Source organism: Somniosus microcephalus, chromosome 2 (assembly GCF_052327205.1).
Source record: "Somniosus microcephalus isolate GS21.2 chromosome 2, FLI_Smic_1.0, whole genome shotgun sequence".
In the NCBI taxonomy this organism is placed as follows: domain Eukaryota; kingdom Metazoa; phylum Chordata; class Chondrichthyes; order Squaliformes; family Somniosidae; genus Somniosus; species Somniosus microcephalus.
In genome coordinates, this window is record NC_140988.1 from 158310986 (window position 1) to 158336059 (window position 25074).

Here is a 25074-nt window from a genome sequence, read left to right on the forward strand (position 1 = left end):
TGCCTCTTCTTTTTCTTTTCTGCCTTTTTGAGACTCTCGGGGCTCCTTTCTCGGCTGCCAGCTGTAGCGCCACCAACTCTCTATGTTCCTTAGACCTTAAGTGTTTCATCCTGATTTCAGCACTTTGGGAGTTTTCCTCACAAACTGGGCAGACCAGATCCTCGTAATATTCAGTGTCACTCAACAGGTCATGGTAATATTCGGGGTCGTCCTGAGTTAGGCCAGCGAGAGGGCCTTCTACTTCCTCCTTACCCATCTGGACGTTAGCCGACTGTGGTTCCTTCCCTAGACATCTTTCTTGAAAAGACTTCCTCATACATTCATATTCATCACGCTCTTCCTGGGTTGTCTGCCATTCCTTCACTACTGTCCTCATTTGTGAGTTCAATACCTTCCCTTCCATCGGGGATTGCGTTATCCGGCTATTTACTCATTCTTCTGTTCAATTTGACGTAATTCAGCGTCCTTTTGGCATCCTTGTAAAAGCTGTGTTGCCACCTCCGCTATCTCCATCCCTTTTGGAAGCTCCGAATTCCTTCCCTTTGAAGCCTGAAGCTCGTGTTCCCCTTGTGGAGTCTTGTCACTCCGCCTGTGAAGGAGTTGGCTGGTCGTTAACTCTTCCCCGGGGACACTGTGGATCAGCTTCTTCTCTATTTCATCCACCTTTCCCTCTGGTGCTTGGGTTTTAAGCGCTCGAAGAAGTTGCGCCTTGATGCTCTCTAGCTCCAGTTCAGGGGCCATTCTTCGAGTCTCTGTTTCTCTTCCAGTTGCCTTTCCTTCCACTGCCCGGATTTCCAGTTGACTATGTTCTTCAAGTTGTTGAACCCTGGTCATTTCCGCCTCATATTTGTCTTGGGTTTCCTTCAGTACTTTTATGAGTTCTTGAACCTCTTGGATTCCATGTTCTGCCATGTCTTCCACCTCCAATTTTTCATCGATGGATGGAATCTCTACCGATGAGTCTGTCTTGGCCTGGAGCTCCTCAAACATTTCCTGCATCCTTTGGACTTCTTGCTCATGTTCAACCTTTAGTTGCTCATATGCTTTCACTAAAACTAGCTTTTCGGAGGTTGCCGAGTTAACCCCCTCCAGAATTGTAGCCTGGGCCTGTTCATACTGTTCTTTCAACTTCTTACACTCTGCTTGTAAGGAGTCGTAGAGAGGAACTGGGATAAAATCCTGGCTGCCTGGAGATTCCTCTTCATTTGTTTCGTTCTGCAAATATTCTAACTCTTGAACAGCATCAGGGAGATGTGATCGATACTTAGCCATGATGGCCCTATGGTCGCTCTCAGCTTGAGCTAGCTGCCTCTGTTGTCTTTCCAGGTTCTCCCATTCGGTGTCCCAGAATTGTTCCATTGTTTTCATCTCTTGTACGAGACGGTAACTCAACTGTTCTAATTGTTGTATTTTGCGATACGTTTGAGTCCGGGCTCTGTGTTCTTCCGTCGTGGATAAGTCCTTAACTTGGACAGGCTCAGAATTCTCTGTCAACCTGGAGTTCTGCTCTGAAGCTTTATCCTTCTCGGTAGCATAAGCCTTTATGCCTGTCTTCGTTTTCTCCACCATAGTCGGCAAGTCCATTTCAGCCTTGTCTTCCATATTTGAGTTAGTCTTATCGTCATCCGTTCCAGAATCTGAGCTGATTGCTCGTACCGAGTCCTCACTTGTGATGGCTTTTAGATAGTGCCATTCCATGTCTATTTTCTTAATCCACTCCCGTCCTAGAAGTGGTGGTCCTCCCTCAGGTAATACGTACAAGTTCATTCTTGGGTGTTCTTTACCCCTCTCTCTCACCTTGACTCTTATCTTCCCCATGGGGTATACTTTATGCCCCGTGTATGTCTGTAATACGAACTTGGTATTCCTTAAGGGTATGTGAGAGAATAGCCGGTGGTAGTCCCTTCGATTGATGACTGATAGAGCTGATCCAGTGTCCAACTCCATTCTTACTTGGACTCCAGCTATTCTTAGCATGACCCAGATAGTTTGTAGATCAGCTTCCCTCCCCACATTGTGAATTCTCAGACTACCCAGCTCCTGGTTGTTTGGGTCTGAGTCTGAATTCTGTTCGTCTGAACTCTTCTCAGTCACCTTGTGTACCTTGCTGTACTTTTCTTGTGGTGGCTTCCTTTGGTTGTTGGTCTTCCTCCCTGACCGGCATACCTTTGCGATGTGACCCAGTTTGCCACATTTCCTACATTCTTGGTTCTTAAACCAGCATTGATTCTGGTCGTGCGTTGTCTTCCCACAACGATAGCATTTTGTTGTATTCGAGGTAATTTGGTCCACCCCGAGTGCCGCCGCCTTCAGCTGCATTTCTGCCGTTCCTTTCGCTGCGGCTTCGTGCGATGCAGCTATAAGAACAGCCCTGTCTAGTGTGAGGTCGTTCTCTTCCAGTAGTCGCTTTTGCGTCCCTTCTTTGGACAATCCACATACGAACTTGTCTCGCAGTGCCTCTGTCAGATTCCCTCCGAACTGGCAGTATTTCGCCAGCCTACGCAGTTCGACCAAGTATTCCGCGTTACTTTCGTCTTTCCTCTGCGTTCTTGCATAGAATTTGAAACGTTCAGCCAGCATCAACGGTGTGGGGTTCAAGTGGTCCTTCAGCACAGCCACAATCTCTTCGAAAGTCTGATCCGCCGGTTTATCTGGTGCTATTAGATGCTTCAAGAGCCCGTATGTTTTTGCCCCCATCGAGTTTAGCAATGTTATCGCCTTGTCGTCTTCCTCTATTTTGTTGGCTTCACAATAAATCTCTATGCGTTCCACGTACGTGGCCCAGTCTTCTATCTCAGAATTAAAATCGTTAATATTCCCTCGCTTAGGCATCTTTCTTTCCTTGGGAGCAGCACAAGTATTTCTTTAAGTATTCTTATTTATTTGTTTATTTCTAAGATGGCGGTTTTTCCCGCGAAAATGGCGGTTTCCCGCTCTTTCCTTCTCTCTCCGCCCACTTCAATGGCAGTTAAGATGGCGGTTTTCCCGCGAAAATGGCGGTTTCCCGCTCTTTCCTTCTCTCCCCGCCCACTTCAATGGCGGTTTCCCGCTTCTGTCGTCTTCTCCGCCTAATGGCGGCTTCCCGCGTTTCTTCCCTGGTGGAAGGGGTACGCTTTCCCCACAGTGGACAGGTTCAGCCGCTGGCTGGCTTCCGCACAGCTCCCCTTACTCGGCTCTGTCTCTCTCTCCCGCTCGCACGGCTCTACCGGCGCTGGGTACACCCCGTTCACGGATAACAGTTCAGCCGCTGGACTGGCTCTCGCGCAGTCTCTCTCCCCTTGCTCGGCTCTGTCTCTCTCTCCCACACGTTCGGCTCTACCGGCGCTGGGTACCCCGTTGGTGGAGGACAGTTCAGCCGCTGGACTGGCTCTCGCGCAGCCTCCTTTGGTCGGCTCTGCCTCTCCCACACGCTCTGTTCCCGTTCGCCTCCCAGCCCTCACGCAGTCCGGTGCTTCCCTCCCCGGCTGCGGCTGAGTTTCTCTCTTCCCGCGCCGGCTCCTGGTCTCAGCGCTTCGTGGCTTCGGTCGCTGCCCGGCTTTTTCCCGCCGATCGCGGTCCGGCTGTCTCACGATGCCGTTGGACCCGCCTTCCTGACCAGCTCTGCTCCCCCTCGACCGTGGTCGAGTGCACAGCCCTTATCCTCCGGATTTCGTTACACTTTTCCCCTACTCACAGTCTCCGCGGCCGCCTTGTTTCCTGCTGATCGGCTCACTCCACACCGTGGTAGAAGGGTAGTCAGTGCCTGTTGCAGACGGAAGCTTTTGTTGCTAAAGTCTTCCTCCTTTCTATTGCTGCAGCCTCGTGTTTTCTCCCAGCAGAACGACGAGGGCGGTTGCCTCTCTTCGACGCTCTTTAGTTGCTTTGGTAGTCTTGCCGCAGGGTACGATCGGACTCGTCGCCACTGTAAAGTCTGTGGGTTGTACTGTAAATAACGACACAGACTTCAGGAATAACAAACAAACAGGTCTTTACTATTCGAAGGTCAGGGCGAATCTGCCCCAGCAATCCTGCCACAACACTTATATACTGGTGTGGTCATTGTCGGTATTACAGTATACAGAAGCCAAACAAGTAGTGCCACACCTAAAGTAGTTCTCTTAAAGGTGAACGGTTACATTCAATAGTTTCCTTAAAGGTAGACGGGTACATACACTACACATACTCTACTTTTTTCATTAGTTTAGTCATTATGTGCCCTCATCTTCAATTTTAATTGGTTTCTAACCTTTTTACTTGTCCATGGTAGCCTGAAACTACTAGTAGTTTCCTTTTTTAATGAAATATACTTATTCTGTACATCTGCAATCCCTTAAAAAAAAATAAAAAAAATCCCCTTGTTGCTGTACGGTCCTGTGTGCCAATTTCTCATTCAACCCCTCCTCAGCTAGCTCGTTCCTCATCTTTCTAAAGTCTGCCTCAATAGAATCTGGTGTTCTAGTGTACATCAGTAACCGTTATCCAGAAAACAGCCATGACATCCTCCTTGTACGGCATTTCATGGTGCCCACGTCATTTGAAAAAGAAGAAACATTAAGTGGATAGCTCTTTAGGACAACAGGGCTATGCTCTGCAGCCGTAGCTTCTGACCCCATTGAGAAACCCAACAACAAAGCGGCACCTTGGCATGGACACCTGAGCATCTGTTTACTGTGCTTCGGCTGCCACCTTAACTTTAGCAAAACGTGTGCTATGCAGCTCAGGCACAATGAAAGACTGTATGCAAAAGGGTGTTGGCTGTGTACAGTGCTTGAATTAGTACTGCCCAAAGGCCGAGGCACTTTGCAACTTAGGTTTGTGATATAATAAAAACAGGAAATGCTGGAAATACTCAGCAGGTCAGGCAGCATCTGTGGAGAGAGAAACAGAGTTAACGTTTCAGGTCGATAACCCTTCGTCAGAACTGGAAAAAGCTGGAGATGGAACAGGCTTTTAAGCAAGTGTAGGGGCAGGGAAAGGGGGGAGGGGAGGAAAGAACAAAAGGGAAGGCCTGCGATAGGCAGGAGAGATTAAGAGATGGTGCAAGGCAAGGATCGGCCGGAAGGGGGGGCGGGGAAGATGATTGGCCGGGTGGTGGTGGGGGGTGGGGGGTTGAGAAGAGGATCGGCCAGGGTTCACGGGGTTGGGGAGAGGATCAGCCAAGGATCGCGGCAAGTGGTCGGCCAGGGTTTGCGGGGGGGAAGAGAGGATTGGGGCCGGCCTCATCATCATCACTGGGAGGAGGCCTGGGAAGGCGATCTGAGACCTCGTGAAGGGGTCCACAAATAATATGTGAAAAACTGAGGAGCACATTTACCTTCATGTGGCTCCCCATAGCAGTGCACTTCTTCCCCATTTGCAACCAAGTATGAGAGAGCTGGGTGACTACTTTAATTGGGTTGGCCACCTCCCTCTGTGCAGGTGATACATAGTTTTACTGGAGGGTGGTTTTCACACCCAAACTGATTGTTTACCTCCTAGAATCATAGTATGATACAACACAGGAGGCCATTTGGCCCATCATGTCTGTGCTGGCTCATTGAAAGAACTGTCCAATTAGTCCCACCCCCCTTGCTCTTTCCCATAGCCCTGCATTTTTATTCCACTTGAAATATTTATCTAATTCCCTTTTGAAAGTTATTATTGAATCTGCTTCCGCCATCCTTTTTAGGCAGTGCATTCCAGATTATAACAACTCGCTGCATTAAAAAAAAAAATTCTCCTGTTGCCTCTGGTTCTTTTGTCAGTTAACTTAAATCTGGTTACCAACCCTTCTACCACTGGAAAAAAACTTTCTCCTTATTTATTATATCAAAATCCTTTTTGTTTTTGAACACATCTATCAAATCTCCCCTAACCTTCTCTGCTCTAAGAAGAACAACCCCAGTTTCTCGAGCCTCTCCACATAACTGGAGTCCCTCATCCCCGGTGTCATTCGAGTAAATTTCCTCTGCACCATTTTTAAGGCCTTGGCATCCTTCCTAAAGTGTGGTGCCCAGAATTGAACACAATACTCCAGCTGGGGCCTATCCAGTGTTTTCTAAAGGTTTAGCGTAACTTCTTTGCTTTTGTACTTTGTGCCTCTATTTATAAAGCCAAGGATCCCGTATGCCCTTTTAACAGCCTTCTCAACTTGTCCTGTCGCCTTCAAAGGTTTGTGTATGTACACCCCCAGGTCTCTCTGTTCCTGCACCCCTTTTAAAATTGTACCATTTTGTTTATATTGCCTCTCCTCATTCTTCCTACCAAAATGAATCACTTCACACTTCTCTGCCTTAAATTTTATCTGCCATGTGTCTGCCCATTTCACCAGCCTATGTCTTCCTGCAGTAAGTTACTATCCTCCTCACTGTTTACTGCATTTCCGAATTTCATGTCATCTGCAAGCTTTGAAATTATGCCCTGTATACCCAAGTTCAGGTCATTAATATATATCAAAAAGATATATTTGCATTTTCAGGATTTCTCTGCGTTGGTGACCATGTTCCTGCTAAGCTGCGTGGCTGCGCATTGGTCTGGAGGTCCCACGCAGGCCGCTCACTGGCTTTTAAATGGAAAAAACTGCACATGTGCGAAAATTTGAATGGACCGTGCAGTCACTTAAAGGGAACATGCACCAAAAAAAATAGAGGGAACATTGATGGGAGAAACTTACAGGTGTCCCACTGTCCTGAGAGATAGCTGTATCACCTGTGGGCTTGAGTACCTGCCCTGTGGTTCCTTGCATTACATCCACTGGACCACTGAATTGCAGATTGACACTCGCCCCTCTTTTTTAGACTGGTATCTCACATAACAAGAAGCCTCTTGTTAGCACAAACTTTTTATATACCTACAAGATTCTACCTGGATGACTCATCAAGGAATTCACTCATCCCTCTAAGCCAGTTTCTCAATTCAAAATGCACAATCAGCACAAATCTAGATAATACAAAAACAAAATACTGCGGATGCTAGAACACTCCCATTCAATTAGATCATCGTGGGCACAGTCCCCGGCAGTTCGGGGTCCTACTGCGCTCGGAGGACAGGGGGGGGGGTGGGTAGCCCGGTGTAAGGGAGACCCCAGGCTTCCTTGTGAGGCCTGGAGAAGCACTCTTGTCTCTCCTGGCCTACAAGGAAACCTGAAAAATAAACTTAAAAGTTAACATCTAGCCTCTTCTGACCCAGGATCTGGCTCCTGGCAGTGAAACTGACACTAAACTCCCACTCCAGTGACTTGAGCTCAAAAATCTAGGCTGACCCTCCAGTGCAGTGCTGAGGGAGTGCTTTGGGACGTCCTGAGGTTGTGAAAGGCGCTATATAAATGCTGTCTTTCAGGTGAGACGTTAAACCGAGGACTCATCTCTCTCAGATGGACGTAAAAGATTCCATGGCACTATTCCAAAGAAGAGCAGGGGGGATAGCCCTAGTTTCCAGGCCAATATTTATCCCTCAATCAACATAACAAAACCAGATTATCTGGTCATTACAGGAAACTTTGTTATATCCGGCACCGACGGGACCGAGCTGTTGCCGATCTATCAAAACTGCCGGACATACCAGCGTTAATGTTGAAGCATACGGAGATTTGCAGCTCCGTATCTGGCAACAAACACTGTTGCTTAGCAACAGCTTCTAAACAGTCCGCTGTACCTTAGAAGCGTCTCTGTAGCTTAGCAACAGCTTCAGAGAGACTTTGCAGAGCCTGACTATTTGAAAAAAAAAAGCCACGAGAAGAAAAAAAACCTAACAAAACAGTTCCTGATTTCTGCCGGTAGATCGAGGTTTCCGGACATACAACCTCCGGATAAACCAAAGTTTCCTGTATCACATTGCTGTTCGTTGCTGTTTTTGCTGAACACAAATTAGCTGCCGCGTTTCCTACATTACAACAGTGGTATCTAATCGGCTGTAAAGCATTTTGGGACATTCTGAGGTCGTGAAAGGCGCTATATAAATGCAAGTCTTTCTTTATATCAAAGTCTAGTCAAGCTCTGTGTACTTTGACTTCTAAGGTACAAAATGCTTTCGATTTTAATATCTCTGAAATTATTATAATAAAGATAACTTTATCAGTTAAATGATTGAATGATTGCCAATGATATCAATATCATTATAAATCTTATTCTTTCAGTGGCAAGCTGCTGGAAGAGGGGGGAGAAGGGATCTCAGCAGGAGGCCATATCCATTCAGGGAGCAATTCTCCTTCCTGAACCTCAGCGAGGAACAGTGCATCAGACATCTGGGCTTCAGTAAGGACGTCCTCACTGAAATTTGCCACCTGCTGCAGCCACAACTGCAACCTCAGAGCAGAGTGAGGACCCCAGTGGCTGTGAAGGTGACCATGGCAATGAACTTTTATGCTCCTTCCAGGCTGGAGCTGGAGATATTTGCAACATCTCCCAGTTTGCCATCCACTGTTGTGTAAGGCTTTGTATTTAAAGAGAGCTGACTACATTTCATTCTCTCTTTCCGGAGACCAGGAGGCGGAGCGAGCACACGGCTTCGCTAGAATTACAGGCTTCCCCATGGTGCAGGGTCCCATTGACTGCACGCACGTCGCTTTGCAGGCTCCGCATGTCAACTCTGATGTACCGCAACTGAAAGAGATTCCACTCCCTCAGAGTCAAGCTGGTGTGCGACCAAAGGCAGCAAATCATGCTGGTCAATGCCCGGTATCCTGGCAGCAGTCACGATGCCTTCACCCTGTGCCAGTCCACTGTGCCATCTGCATTTGAGCCACCACAACAAACCAAAGGCTGGCTCCTGGGCGACAAGGGCTATCCACTGACGACATGGCTCATGACTCCGGTGTGCAACCCATGCACATGTGGGCAGCATGCATACAATGAAAGCCATGCTGCCACACGAAATGTCATAGAGCAGGCCATTGGCTTGCTGAAACAACGCTTCCACTGCCTGGAGCACTCTGGAGGAGCCCTGTAGTACTTGGCAGAGCGGGTGTCAAGATTAGTGGTGGTCTGCTGCATAACTTTGGCATCGTGAGGGCACAGCCCTTGCCACCAGCTATATGGCGACCAGCTGAGGAGTAGGAGCATGAGGAGGAGGAAGGGAAGAGGCAACCCCTTTCTGGCCAGACTGTCCGTGAAGAACTCATCGGAGTGTGATACCAGTAAACTCAACCCCAATTCCCCATTGACCAACAGTCCCACATCTTACCTTCCCTCTGTCACTTGGCCACAATGCAAAAATAAAAGCCAACACAAAACAAACATTGCAAATCAAATTTATAAATAAAATCATGCCATATTGCATGCAAACGTAAACTAATCATCCTTGTGCATTCCTGTAGTGCCTGTCTTCTGTGTGCCTTTGCCTATTCTAGTGCTCCTACATGGTGCTGCCCCAGTGGCAGCAGCATGGCTGTTGGAAGGCTGCTGACTCAGTGGAGGAGACTGCAGATGGCCTTGGGGGATGACCTCGAGCAACTGTGGGCCTAGAAGGCCCAGCTGCGGACTGTACCATCTCGGCATGGTTGGGTCCACAAGTGTGTTAATGGAGTTTTCCATGCTGGAAAGGCTGGGCTCCTGGCTCTGCGCAAAGCCCTGTGCCAAGTTGGTGCTGGAGTCCTTCATGCTCCTTGACATTGCACTCAGACTTTCTGGCAGGCTTCCCAATGCACCAAGCATTTCATTGTGTATACCCATCAGCCTTCTGTAGCCTGCTCCATCGAAGTGCTCATCTGAGTCCTCTGCCGCAGATCTTGTGTACGACCGCGGCCTCCGGCGAGCTGGCACCTGGGCTCTCCTTACCCTCTGCCCTGGCTGCAGGCCACTCATGCCTGGTGACTCATCACCTGCAGATCCCGCCTCTGTGCTATCCTCTAAATTATACGCAGTGTCTGTATTTGAGCTGATGACTGCAAGTGTGCAGTTGAGTGATAGTGTTTCTTCATCATCATTTTCTTGTTGCTCTTCCACCACTGCCTGGCCAGGTTGCAGTTCTTGGGTATCTGAAAGGAGAAAGGCACAAGGGTAAGGTTGTGGTGAGGGGAGTGGGGAAAGAAAGAGGTGCATGCTTACACCATCTGCAGCTTGTCAATCAGAAGAGATTGTGGGATGAGGGAGAAGTGGAATGTGAGAAGGAGGATTAGGTATGTGGATACCGTCATCTTCAGTGGTTTCAGTCCCGCCGTTGGCCACACCCTCAGCAATGGCTGTTCCAATGATGGCGAGCCCTGTCTCCTCCACGGGGCTAAGGACGTGCAGGCGTGCCTGTTTCCCGCCGGTTAAGTCCTGCTGCCTCCAGTTGTGCGCCACCTTGTCCTGCAAGAGAGGGAAGTGTGTCAGTGAGTGTCATGCAATCTGTTTGGGTGATGTGGCCGTCTTGGTTGAATAGTGTGTGCAAGCTGTGAGATGTGGGTGTGAGACTTGCAGCAGTGATAAGTGTGAGAGGGTGAAGTGAAGCTATGACTTGGGTATAAGTCGTGATTGATAGAAATTGTTGGTAGGTGACTCATGGGGGTGTAGTGCATTGAGCAGTGTGCGAGGCTAGTGATGCAGTTGGTGGGATATGGCATTTGAAGATGCATTCACTGACCTTGACCACTCATATGAAGTCATTGAATTTTTTGCACCACTGCATCCAAGTCCTCGGGGCTTGACTCCTGGCATTGACCGCCATGGCTATCTGCTCCCACTGCCTTCTAAGCATTTGTCTGAAGGGCCTCCTGGCCCCCCTGTGGATCCAGCACATCTCTCCTCCCTTCCATTTCGTCCACCAAGACCTCCAGTGCAGCGTCGGAAAACCTTGTAGACCGCTCTCTCCCATGTTGTGCCATTAATGAATGTTTCCCAGGTCAGAATCGGCTGTAGAAGGACTTCCACCACCTGCTCCAGCCACAATGCACCTCTTTAAGAGATGCAGGCTGGCTTTAAGTAGTGCAGACTAGCTTTAAGTGGTGCTAACCTCTCTCGATTTTGGGCCTCCTGCTGATACATGCAGCCAATAAACAGCGTGGTTACCACTGGCTGCACACTACGATCATGGAAATGAGCAGGCAGCATGAAATTGGCCTGCTGCCTGCATCACATTGAACGGGTGTGGGTGAATCGCTCATCGCGAGCCTCGCGCCCATTTTCAGGGGCTATCGAATTCAGCCCCTTGTAAATGTAACCCATCAGTCCCATGGAACAGTTGCCCCACAGGAGAATCACTTCATCCTGTGTGTCACCCCCTTGGATCTTCCCCATTAATGTGGAAAAACATAGGGATCTCCCTAGATTAGTAAGTTTAATGGTGGGAACCAATGGCAGAGTAAGTACTTGATGTTCATTGTACTTAGCCCTATAAAAAAGGACTATTATAGGGATAAAAACATTTTCTTGTATCTCCCTACACCACGTGTAGTAATTTTAGTAGAAAATGCCTTACATGCACTCACACAATACAGGTATATGTATTTCATGTGCATGTTTATTTAACAAACATCTACCACCATTCAGTAACTAAGAAAGTAAAGCACTCAACGATCAAAAAACACTCGTACGTTCTACTTTTCATTTGACTATTTTACCAACAAATTCACAAAAAGGTTAAAGTACACTGGGGTAATCAGGTCTTCCTGATTCGTGGGTTAAATGGAAGTGAATTGGAGAAAGGAAAAACACTTGCATTGCAGTTTGATGCTGCAGCTGCTACCATTAACACACACATACAACACAAAACCCATTTTGAAATCCGATGACCAAACTTTTCATTTACACTGGCATTGAAGAAGCCAGCTTGATGGGCTGAGTGGCTGTTCCATGATTTCTTATGTTTTTATTCTGGGCTTGGTGCAGTTTATTTTACTTATGTCAGCAGCTTTTAGTGCAGATACATTCAAGTGATGATGTAGATTTTTAACAAAGACCTTATCTTGGGTGTTTTTGCTGTTTGCTGCTGTGTCACATTTAAAAAGAAATGGCCAATTTTTACATCTTAAATGCAAATTTCAGCATATTCAGAATTAACTGTGATTTATATGTAATCAAATAAATAATTGAATTGGGCACCATTAACAGATTACCAATTATATATTTTAAAGAGATTTAACAAAAAAAAAGGATTAATGATTTAGTGTGTGCATATTATCTACAATACACACAATTCCCTTCGAACAGCTTTGCTTTCTGCACACAGTAGATGAACTTTCTTTTGTAATATGTGGGTGAGAAGCGGCACCGCTGTTCTAGTTTTAGAGCAGTGCTGTGTTACTGTTCTGACTCTGTTGTTGCTACTCACCACAAGCTTGTTTTGGGAATCTGGTTTAATGGGGAATGCATCTCAATTTGGGCTGGGATTTTTAAATAGGGACTCCTATCAGTCTCTGATCCCCACCAACTGACGAAGTCCAGGAAAGGGCAGCATTTAAACATTACTGTGATCTGCCCATTGGGACACTGACTGTCCTTACTCATCAGAAGCTCCCAGGTTTTATCCCTGGTCTGTGGTTCATCGGCTGTTCTCAGGTGGGCAGCAGGTGAGGTACTGCCCTTGGCTCTGGGATAGGGGCGGGGCGGGGGGGGTGGTGAAGTACTGCCCTTGGCTCTGGGATAGGGGCGGGGGGGGGGGCGGAGCTGGAATCACCAGGCAATCAGTGCTCTTGACTGCTGGCAAATGAATGGTGAGGAAAGAACCCCATGCTGTTTTCAAGCTTCTTGTTGAATAGCGGGAATCTCTCGCTGTCTAGGCTCATGCGTGGCCACTTGGGTAAGAAGCTAGTGGTGTCGTGGTACGCCAGCACTTTCAGGAGAAGAGGGGAGCGATTGTGAGGACAATGAAAGAAGCATATACTCCCTCCCTAACAGCACTGTGAAAGTACCCTCACCACAGGGACTGCAGCAGTTCAAGAAGATGGCTTACCACCACCTTCTCGAGGGCAATTAGGGATGGGCAATAAATGCTGGCCTTTCCAGCGACGCCCACATCCCATGAATGAATTTTTAAAAAGTGCTGGCTGTACATATTTTACCCTGACTGCATGCACGAAACTGGTTTCACCGGCACGGGCTCAACGGGCCTCCTGTGCTGTAACCATTCTGTGCTTCTAATAATTACAGAAACTGAAACTCTGTTCAACTCTGATTGAAAAAGACTTAAAGAAAATGCACTGATGGCTGCTGGAAAGAGGAAGTGGGATGAGGGGGAATAATATAGCCTGATAGACAGTGATACCCAAGTCAAATACCATGCTGGTCCTTGCGACAGCCCTAAATGCAGTTACAGGGAATATTTTGGATGAATAATAATCTTGCTGCATTTTTTTTTTACAGGAGAAGGATTCCACAACTATCATCACACATTTCCATTCGACTACTCAACAAGCGAGTTTGGCCTCCGGCTGAACCCAACAACATGCTTTATTGATTTCATGTGTTGGCTTGGCCTGGCAAGTGACCGAAAGCGAGCCTCTAAGCAGATGATTGAAGCGCGCAAATTGAGGACTGGGGACGGGAGTACTTAAAAGGAACACGAAGAAAGTCTCAAAATTCCATACGAAGATTTCACTCATTTAAATTTGCTGATATTTTAACTTGGAAATATAGTCATTGCATTCCAAGCTTGTGACAACAACAATGCATCTAGCTTTATTGCAGTTTTATTTTTTTCTGTTTAACTCTTTCCAGCCCATGCAGGTCAAAGACATCCTTGAGCGCGCTGACTATATTTTACAGACTGCAAACAGGCCTACTTAGTCTGCCAGTAGTGGTCTGATGTAATAAGTGACAGCAAATGTCCCATACTGTCCTGCAATGTCTAAAGGGGACACTGTATATCAATCAAGTTTGCATTGACCTCAGGAGACTTTAGATTTAGTTAGAAGTAGTCAATATAATGGATTCGTGAAACAGGCTTGTGAAATGATTCCCACTCTAGAAAGCTGAAGTAGTAGTCTTGCAACAAAATAAGTTGTGTCGTGGGCTTGAAAGGGTTAAGCTACATCGATTTTGTTTTAATGTTAATGCCAGTGATGTTGATATTTCATATAGTTTGTTTATTCAAACCCATGTCAACTTTGTAATAGAAAGTAGTTACTGAGGGGAAAGTGAAGGGTCTTGAAACTTTGATGTCTGTATGTGTAAATGGTTATTAAGAATCTTTGTCTAATTTGAAACAAAACAGTTTTAATAATTCTGGTGTGGTGATGGAATGGAAAATTGCTGTGCTGCTTGGATGCCTCTGGTGACAAAGGAGAATTGTTAGAGGGGGAAAAAAAGGAATCTTTTATAAGGTTCATTTGATGTGGCACATATTGTGTTTAGGGAAGGTACTGATAGCTATTAATCTTTTTTGAGACCAAAACATGTAATATAAATATGATTTACATTTCATGTTTATATTGACAAATGTAAACCTCGTGTTTGATGAGGGATTAGGTTTTCAATACAGAAGTGGGCCTCATGCATGTATGGACATATGAATCAGGGTCAGCAGAAGACTACTTTTCTCACTGGCAAGGAAAAAATGCAGGATACAAACTGCAGGATATGAGAAATATTGAAAAAAACTAAGATTAGGTTCTTAGTAGAATGTTTCCTAATTAAACTAAAGTCTTCTAACCTTTTGGCTGCTCTATACCTTGCTTATTAAAATGATATTTTATTTACTTGGGTATGGTTGGGAGCAATTATGTATTAGATGTGAAAATTGAAAATCAAAATTGTTACATAATCCTTGAGGGGCATCAGCAGTCTGGGTGTGCTGGATATTAATTTCAGAAACACAGAAAACTCTCTAGGGAGGTGATATGTCCACATACGACAAAACACTTATGTCACTGTTGCCTGTTTGTTCTGGGCAATCTTTCATTGGTGCAAATGATTATCTCAACTCAACTTGTGCCTCTACTGTTAAAACTCTTGAAAGGAAATTGCTGCTGTTTTGTTACCAATGAGATATGAGATGGCTGCTATTCATACTATGTGTGTGTAAGAGAAAGTGGGCAATGGAGAGAGGGAGGAGGAGATGCAAGGGACACGAGCATGTGATAATGTGCAATAAGTCATGCAGTAACTCTTTATGATGTCACAGCAACTCAGTCACCGTCCATCGCTATCTTTTTGGTGATCTTACAAAAGCATTAAACTATTTAATTGAGTATAAAAATAACAACTGTAAAACAAGTTTACATCCTTTCCCTGTAATAGAAACAGTGCACCATATCATAATAGCAAGATTATGAGTTCATTCTATTAGAAGACCTTCTATAACCCATTTGTCCTTTATATTGTGACAGTATTACTTGCGGACAATCAGATCTTCCTTGTTCGTGGGTTAAATGGCCTAATTTATGGGTTAAGTGGTCTATCTACTGTTTTCTATTGTGTACTTTATTAACAAAAAAACAGGAGATTACACAGAATATTTTCTGTTGCTATCTGAATAAACCAAAGTCTGACCTTGCAATTCCTTATGAATTTGGCCACAGTTCAATAAATTAAAAATAAAATTACATTACTAATGAGTAGAGAAAAAGTTCACCAACTCAAATTTAACAAACACTTATGAAATGAAACAAATTTTAAAAAGATTAAAATTAGCATGTCAAGTACATGTAATGTTTAACAGGTAATATTGCATGATGACCGATTAATCAAAAGGTGACCTGTGTGGGTCAGCACCAGTAACCTTGACACGACTAAATAACCTGCCTACCCAGTGGAGAGCAAACGCCTTCCCATGGGAATAGTGGGAGAGTGCTTGCTGGGCCATTCTTGTGCACACCCTAGTGGCCAATACAAGAACAGCATGTAGACAGATGTAGCAAGTCTCCTGCTTTCCCTTTCAGCTCCAGTTGGTACCTGACCTGGGAAAGGGGGTAGAAAATAATTTGAATAGATGCTGCTTACGCCAGTGGCTCAGTGAGTTTATCCAGTGAGTAGCTGAACCATACCAGAAGAGTCCCAGGTCTGAATTCCAGTCTATACTGAGTTAGCTGATCTCAACCAAAGTGAGTGCGGTAAGAGGGCTCCAGTTGAGCTCAGTGCCTCTGCATTAGGGAGGAGAAAATCAGCCCAGGGTTCCCGCTCCCAATTGCTAGCCTGAAACCCCTGTTGAAAGTGCAAATAAGTGGTCATCTGGTGAAGATAGGATTGGCCTCCACTGTGATGCTCCCATGGCCAAATAGCCCACAGTATTCACTAACAAGGTTAACACATGAATATATGTTTCCAGCAGCAAATTCTCTGTAAACTATTCAAATGCCTTGTCAGTCAGCCACTTCTGTCCACCTTTCAGCTATGGGACACCAACATTTCCTTTATTTAAAGTCTGATATGTTTATTGTTTCATTGAACACTAATATCAACAACTTTTGTCTTCACCATCTCTGGCCATCCTCAGCATATCAGACATTTTGGATTGACATAGTATTTTCAGATATATTTTGTTGGTATCCTGCGTCCTTGAAGCACCACATACTTTTTTTTTGCTGGTTTTGCAATGAGTGTGGTTGAGCACTTAACTCCCAACAGAAAGTTCTTAGAGCTGCATGCTATTAAACTCACTTGGCTTAGTTAAGTGAGTTTGGTGAGAACACTAAAAATGGACTTGAACCCTGCCATCATCTTTCTGGTAGTATAGCAATCCTGGCACGTGACTAGGCCAACCTGCTGTCTTGGTGGGTGTTAGTAAATGTGGTAACCAGTAATTGCAGTCATGGAGTAGTATATCTCAGTACCTGCTGTTGTCTTGATAGTAGGAAGTATATATGGTGAAGAGTTTATTCCAGCTGGAGGTGATATACATAGTTGACAAATAACACCAATTGCAGAGTACTCTATATCCTAGACCATCCCTCCCATCTGGAGATAGTAGGTGTGATAATAGTATGTGCGATAGTGAATTGTGGAAAGGATTTTTTTTTTAATGCAAGTTTTCTTTCATATGTATTTCTGCAAAATTAACTTGGCAACTAATGCTGAATTGTACTGTACAATCTGAGAAATGTAGATACTATAGCATCGTCTTCATTTGCAGTATTTACTAAATGAACTGTGAACATGTTTGAATTTTGTGGTGTTGGTTTGATTTTGCTTATAAATGAGGGTACTGTCCTCATGAGTAATGTGCCACATGCATTTGGACAAGAGTCTCATACAAACTCATTCCATGGGCTCGTACCCAACCCTAGTTTACAGCAGCCAATAGATGATTAAAAGTGTATCATCTATAAATAATTGTGCTTTGCATAATTAATTCTGTAAGGAGACCAATCTATTTAACCTTGAGGAATGCTCCAAATGTTAGATCTCTGCTCTAAGCCCACACATGCTGGGGATCCTTGGAGCATTAATATTTTCAATGTATTTCCCACTAAACACCATTTGCCAAAATAACTGAGAAGAGGCAAAGATGAAAACAATTGTGCACCCTGAGTAGGGTGTGGAGTTGCTCAAGATGCACTGCTGTACTCCACCTGATGGGATATATATGCACTAATTTAATTATAAAGTAATTTAGCAAATCATTCCATGAAGAAGGGTCAAACCCGAAACGTCAACTCAAATTTCTCTCCACGGATGTTGCCTGACTTGCTGAGTTTTTCCAGCATTTTCTGTTGTTATTTCCATTCCATGCCAGTGTCTGGTTTGATTTATCTAGTTAGAATGAGTTAGTGTATCTACATCAGTTGTTAAGTATTATCTCTTCTGATTCCCAGATGGTGAAGAAAAGCCCACAAATCTGCCAAGTACCACAGACACAGTAACCTTTTTAGATTTTCTGTAAAACAAAGTCAAGCCCATGTTAAATATAGAACCAGCTTGAAAATGATTCCCAGCTACTTATTACAGAATTTTGCTGAATTGCCTACTAACCTCCTCCGCGCACCCCCCCCCCCCCCCCCAAAGTACCTGTAGTCTTGAGAGTGCTGCTGAACCTGCCTTACCTGAGCTGAATCCTGTGGTGTTGTCTCTTTGGCGCAATAACCTGTCCAAGCTGCTAGTAAAATCAGAAGTAGCCTTCTCGTATGACTGCGCAGAATACCAGATCCTGTATTTGCGTATTTATTCATCACCATAATCACTGCATTAGGCTCACAAAGCTCATGGAAGACACTAGTGCACTTAAGGCAACCTAATTTTTTTTTTGGAGAGATTTGGAATTTGACCCATGAAAATAGGAATGAAATGTAATGGGAAAAAACCTGTCTATCCTGTTGACCCATTTATTGAAGCAAATATTGTTTGCATATTATGGAGTTCAATGCTCCCTCATTGACTTAAATGTAGAGTTTGAAACAGTTTAAAATAAATGCTGCTAAGTTTGTCTTGTCTCTGACATTTGTGTTACTTGTAATTGTGTCAACTTACTTTGTGGCCATTGTAATAAAGAGGTTCGCTTTACTCAAATTCTTTCCTCGAGTCCTGGAAGCGCGGCCTGTTGCTGGAGTTCGGCTCCACGGACAATAACAGCCTTCCTGTACCTCATGGAAGCAGCTATTCTTCACGCCTGAGCTGGAACAATGTGTACTAACATTGAGGTTATTTGAGTGTGGAGGACATCAAAGCCAAGTTGCTGTCCACATACCTGTACTGTCCAGCAGCGAACTCTGGACAATGATCATTGGTGAGAATCCTGCCTAACCCATGGTGCTGAGGCCAAATGTAGCAACCCTTCTACTGCCCCAGCTGAAAGAGCCAACTCCACAGGCTGGGGAATAACCCTGGGGCATTCCAGTCTGGTCTAGGTAGGGTATTTACCCAATGAGTGATGGAGGCAGCAGCCGCTCTACTTTCTTGTAATAGAGGAATAACAGCTCAAGTGGAAATGGAAGACTCCGTATTGCCGTGCTCTGAACAAACTAGTGCCTTCTCGCATTGTTTTGATGGTATGTGTAGTTGTGTGCGTAATAAAGTGGGGGGAGTGGCCACCACAGAAGAATACGCTGGTGAGTAGATTAAACGTATACATTGTTTTCCCTAAGGTACTTAGAATATCAGCACGATATATTATGGTTTCAAATGTCATAGAAGTTAGCATCAAGTGCTCTTTGTGCTTATTGCAAGTCACAAGCTGGAGACAAAGCATGCAAAAGATGTCACAATATCAAGGAAAGCGATGTACAATAGTACAAAATCAATGCTTTAAAAGTTACTGTGCAAATCTCTAAAACGGTAACAGAAGTCGAGGAAGGGAAGAGACAGATGTTTACAAAAGCAAAATACTATGGATGCTGGAAATCCGAAATAGAAACAGAAAATGCTGGAAATACTCAGCAGGTCAGGCAGCAGCATGCCGTTTCCTGCTCGTCTTGAAGTAGAAAATTTAATTCACTTCGTTTCCAATTTACACCCCTCACCTTCACATGGTCCATCTCCGACTCTTCCCTTCCTGTCCTCGACTTCTCTGTTACTATTTCTGGGGATAGCTATCAACAAACATCCACTATAAGCCCAGCACTACCTGGACTACAATTCCTCCCACCCCACTTCCTGTAAGGACTCTATTCCATTCTCCCTGTTTCTATGTCTCCCTCACATCGATTCTGTTTCTCTCTCCCTAGATGCTGCCTGACCCGAGTATTTCCAGCATTTTCTGTTTCTATTGTCTTATTTGGAACTGGATGTCATGCAAGAAATACAGAGCTGAGCCGAGCCTTGCAGGGATTAGTAATAGTCTATTGTTGGTTGCTCCATTGTGAGAAGGAGGGGGCCCAGCAGAGAGATTGTCGGATTCTCATGCTGTATGATGCTAATAAGGAAAGTTAGGGATGGGAAAAGATCATTGAACTCAAAGTTCACCCCTCTAGTGGATTAACTCTCTAATCATGGCTGACAGAATGCAGGTAACCTGTTCCCATTCCTTTGTCAATACCTCTTTATGACTGGCCCCTTGGAGGCAAACAGGAGTAGCTCTGAGTGACTCCTCCCTACGTTAAGTCCCTGCAGATCAATACTCGGTACAAGACCGTGGATGACGTGAAAGTATCTCCACATCACTGCCAGGAAACAGCTGGAACCCCTCGATTAACTCTAGTAGAGTTTACTCAAAACCTTCTTGAAAAAGTGCAACATCCCCACCGACACCTGGGAATCCCTGGCCCAAGACCACACAAAGTGGAGGAGAAGCATCCGGGAAGGCGCCGAACACCTCGAGTCTCTTTGCCGGGAGCAAGCGGAAGCCAAGCACAGGCAGCGCATGTCAACCCAAGCACCCCACCCACCCGCCCCTTCAACCACCGTCTGGTCCCACATTGGACTCATTAGTCACTTGCGAACTCATTTTTAATGTGGAAGCAAGTCATCCTCGGTTCTGAGGGACTGCCTAAGAAGAAGAGGAGTTTACAGCCTGAAGATTATTATTTGTGATATTAGCGTAGGAAGACTTAATGCATTTGTCATAACGTTCTTTTGTCCGTGGCAGCCAATTTGCACCCAGCAAGGTCCCACAAACAGCAATGAGATAAATGACCAGATAATCCACTGAGTAGACACCAGGCATCTCCTTGCCAAGGAAAGTGAAAAGTGGATGGGATCTCTGCCTAGTGTGCAGAGGAAATCTTTACCCTTCATTCACTGTTTTTAGTTTTGCAACATTAAAATGTATCCAAATTCAGCAGTTTCAAAAGTAAGGTGACCACACTTTTCAGGGTGCCTGTGTTTTTAATATATGAGTATAGGTATGGGCAAACTGCTAACTGATGATGTTCTCCATAAAACATCCCATTCTGAAGCTGACCCTGGGCAGTAAAGAGCCTGTCAATATATCTTTCAGGAGAAAAGCTGCATCATCCATTAACACTGAATCGTGCATATTAATCTGCGCTCTTTAAAAATATTACAATGTCCACCTGATATTTTCCAAATTACGCTTCTCCTTTACGACTCATGTATGCCGTGACAATATTTTATTGAGTCAGACCACAATCAGCAGCCCTTCAGGAGATTAAATGTTATAATTCCAGGAGGAGTTTCACTATAGAATCGAATCTTACACAATGCAAAAGTAGGTCACTTGGCTTTGGGTGCAATACTCATTCTTTGGATTAAATTGTTTTCCTCATTTCTTGGGTAAATCATGTATATGAACAAGATAAATCATTTCAAAAGAACATAGGAACAGGAGTAGGCCATTTTGCCCCTCAAGCCAGCTCTGCCATTCAATGAGATCATGGCTGATCTGTGACCTAACTCCATATACCCACCTTTGCCCCATATCCTTAATACCTTAGATTTTTGTTAACCAATCAATCAGATTTAAAATTAACAATTGACCCAGCGTCAACTGCCATTTGCATAAGAGAGTTCCAAACTTCTACCACCCTTTGCGTGTAGCACTGTTTAACTTTACTCCTGAAAGACCTGGCTCTAATTTTTAGGCTATGTCCCCTACATTCCCCAACCAGTGGAAATAGTTTCTCTCTATCTACCCCATCAGTGCCCCTTAATATCTTGAAAACTTTGATCAAATCACCCCTTAATCTTCTAAATTCCAGGGAATACAACCCTAATTTGTGTAATCTCGCCTCGTAATTTAACCCTTGAAGTCCAGGTATCATTCTGGTAAACCTACGCTGCACTCCCTCCAAGGCCAATATATCTTTCCTAAGGTGTGGTGCCCAGAATTGCTCACAATACTCCAGGTGCGGCCTAACCAGGGCTATTTATAGCTGCAGCATAACTTCTACCCCCTTGTATTCTAGTCCTCTAGATATAAAGACCAGGATTCCATTAGCCTTTTTGATTAGTTTTGTACCTGTCCATTACATTTTAATGATCTATGTACATGGGCGCCCAAGTCTCTTTGGACCTCCACTGCTTCTAGGTTTTCACCATTTAGAAAGTACTCTGATCTATCCTTTTTAGGTTCAAAGTGGATGACCTCACACTTGCCTATATTGAAACCCATTTGCCAGTTTTTGCCCATTCACTTAATCTATTGATATATCTTTGTAATTTTATGGTACCAGTTACACTGCTTACAATACCACCTATTTTTGTGTCATCGGCAAACTTGGATATATGGCTCTCTATCCCATCGTCTAAATCGTTAATAAATACAATGAATAGTTGAGGCCTCAACACAGATCCCTGTGGGACACCACTAGCCACATCCTGCCAATTAGAGTACCTTCCCATTATTCCTACTGCCTGTTTCCTGCTGCTCAGCCAATCTTCTAACCAGGTCAATAATTTGCCCTCATTTCCACGAGCTTCAACTTTAGCTAACAGTCTTTTATGAGGGACTCTATCAAATGCCTTCTGTAAGTCCATATACATTCGCTTGTACACTAATTTAGTCACCTCTTCAAAAATTTGATCAGATTCGTCAGGCACGACCTACCCTTTACAAATCCATAGTGCCTCTCCTGGATCAGCTGAAAATGTTCAAGGTGTTCAGTCACTCCATCCTTATAGGCTCTAGTAAGTTCCTGACAACAGATGTTAGGCTAACTGGTCTATTGTTCCCTGGTTTCCCACCCTCATTTTTTTTTAAATAGCAAAGTGACATGTGCAATTTTCCCATCTAAGTGAATGGTTCCTGAATCGAGAGAACTTTGGAAGATCATAGTTAGGGCATCTGCAATGTTCTCATCTACTTCCTTTAAAACCCTGGGGTGGAAACCATCTGGTCCTGGGGATTTGTCACTCCTTAGTGCTATTATTTTCTTCATTACTGTTAATTTGCTTACGTTAATTGTGGTGTCCCCATCCCCGATTCAATATTAGTTTCCTTGGGATGTCCTCTACTGTAAATACTTAGGCAAAGTAATTATTTAACATGTCCACCATTTCCTTATTTTCATTTATATCACAATTTTCAGTTCTTAAGGGGCCCACATTGCTCTTAATCACCCCCTTTTTCCTAATGTAATTGTAAAAGTTTTTTGTGTTGATTTTGATATCCCTTGCAAGTTTCTTTTCACACTCACTTTTTGCAGCTCTTACTATCTATTTTGTGACCCTTTGCTGTTCTTTGTATCTCACCTATTCACCAGGATCTGTGCTATTTTTTGCATTCTTGTATGCTTTGGGTTAAAAATTGGACTGGACACGAAAAAGGCTGTGGGGATCACGATGGGCGATTAGCCCACGCCAGTTGAAAGGAATGCAACCTTTGTGCTGCCTGCTAATTAATGATTGCAGCATTCAGCCCAGTACTGAACACGCTGCTGAGTGGCTGAACACTCAGAAGGGGGCCCAACTTTGTGTGAGGCTAGCTCCAATTAAAGCTAGCCTGCACTTTTTAAAGGCAGTCTACACCTCTTAATGGGAAGGTGCATTCTACCTGCAGCAGCTGCTGGAACTGGTTGTGGAGGCAAGTGTCACTGAATAATGGCTCAGCAGGCCAGAGAAAGAGCACCAAGGTTCTCGAACACAGCATTAGAGGCCTTAGTGCAGGGGGTGGAAAGGAGGAGACAGGTCCTCTACGTGCAGGGGGCCAGGAGGCCTTCCAGACAGACAGTGAAGGCATTGGGAGCAGATAGCCAACTTGGTCATTTGCCAGCAGTCAAGCCCGAGGACCTGGATGTAGTGCCGATAGAAATTTAATGACCTCACACGAGTGGTCAAGGTCAATGAATGCATCTTCAAATGCCATTTCCCACCAACTGCACCACTAGCCTCACGCACTGCTCAATTCACCACATCCCCGTCACTCATCTACTGACAATCTCTATCAATCACGACTCATACCTCACATTCATAGCTTCACCTCACCCTCACACACTTCCCACTGCTGCAAGCCTCACACCCACATCTCATACCTTGCACTCACTGCCAGCTATTCAATCACCCAAACACATTGCACCACACTCACTGACACACTTCCCTTTCTCTTGCAAGACAAGGTGGCTCATAAGCGCAGACAGCAGTAGCTAATGGGCGGGGGATGGGCAAGCCTGCATTTCCTTAGCCAGGTGGAGGAGACAGTGGCGAGCAGCGAGGCTGAAACCATTAAAGATGACAGTATGTTCATATCTAATCTTCCTTTTCACATCCTACATCCCCCTCATCCCACAATCTCTTCTCATTTACAAGCTGCTGATGGTGTAAGGATGTACATTTTGCTTTCCCTCCTCCTCTCACCACAACCCTACCCTTGTTCCTTTCTCCTTTCGGATACCCAAGAACTACCACCAGCCCAGCCAGTGCAGGAAGAGCAAGAGCAGAGTGATGGAGAAGAGGAGACACCGTCACTCGATCTCACACTCGCAGGCATAGCTCAGATACTGGCACTGCGCGTACGTTAGCAGGTGGTAGAGGCAGGATCTGCACGTGGTGAGTCACTGGGCATGAGCACCCTGCAGCCAGGGCAGGGGGCAAGGGTAGCACAGGTGCCAGCTCCTCGGCGGGCGAGGTCACACACGAGTTCTGAGCCAGAGTACTCAGATGAGGGCTTCGATGGGCCGGCCTACAGAAGGGTGATGGGCATGCACACAAAAATGCTTGGTGCATTGGCAGGCCTGCCAGAGAGCCTATTGTCACTGAAGGAGCATAAAGGAGTTCAGCACCAACCTTGCACAGGACTTTGCGCAGAGCTTGGAACCCGTGATTTCCAGGGTGGAAGTGATGGGCAAGTCCATTAGAGCACTTGTGGACCCAACTATGATGGCCAATGTCTCAGCTTCCATTGTAGCACAAACACAAGCCAGCCAATGTCTGCAGTGGAAGCTCAGACTTCTGCATTTAAGCTGAGACTGCTCTCATGCTGGCTCAGACTGCTGCCATTGTGGCTGCATTTGCCAGGAGAAGCGTCCGGGAAGGCGCCGAACACCAAGTCTCTTCGTCGGGAGCAAGCGGAAGCCAAGCGCAGGCAGCGCAAGTCAACCCAAGCACCCCACCCACCCGCCCGCCCCTTCAACCACCGTCTGCCCCACCTGTGACAGAGCCTGTAGGTCCCGCATTGGACTAATCAGTCACATGCGAGCTCATTTTTAATGTGGAAGTAAGCCATCCTTAGTTCCGAGGGGAAGAAAGTCATCCTCGGTTCCGAGGGACTGCCTAAGAAGAAGTAGATTTACCAGTATTGAAGGGGGCTTGCAGGGTGTCACAGCAGTCCAGTAATCTGTCCAACAGATTACTAGCATTGCTGAGGCACTGCCCGGGGGTGAGGCAGTGACTCCATGGAGCACAAACCTGCTGTCCTCTCTCAGGTTGACAGCATTCG

General features: G+C 45.3%; 1 protein-coding gene across 1 annotated transcript in view; it reads left to right on the forward strand.

Moving 5' to 3' along the window:
• LOC147123064 (stearoyl-CoA desaturase 5-like) overlaps nt 1-18231 on the forward strand; it is a 96652-nt gene extending 78421 nt beyond the window's left edge. The window contains exon 5 of the mRNA XM_085964922.1: nt 13236-18231. Coding sequence (XP_085821048.1) covers nt 13236-13426 — 191 coding nt within the window. The 3' untranslated portion in view covers nt 13427-18231. The remainder of the gene's footprint in view (nt 1-13235) is intronic.
• The last annotated feature ends 6843 nt before the right edge of the window (nt 18232-25074 follow it).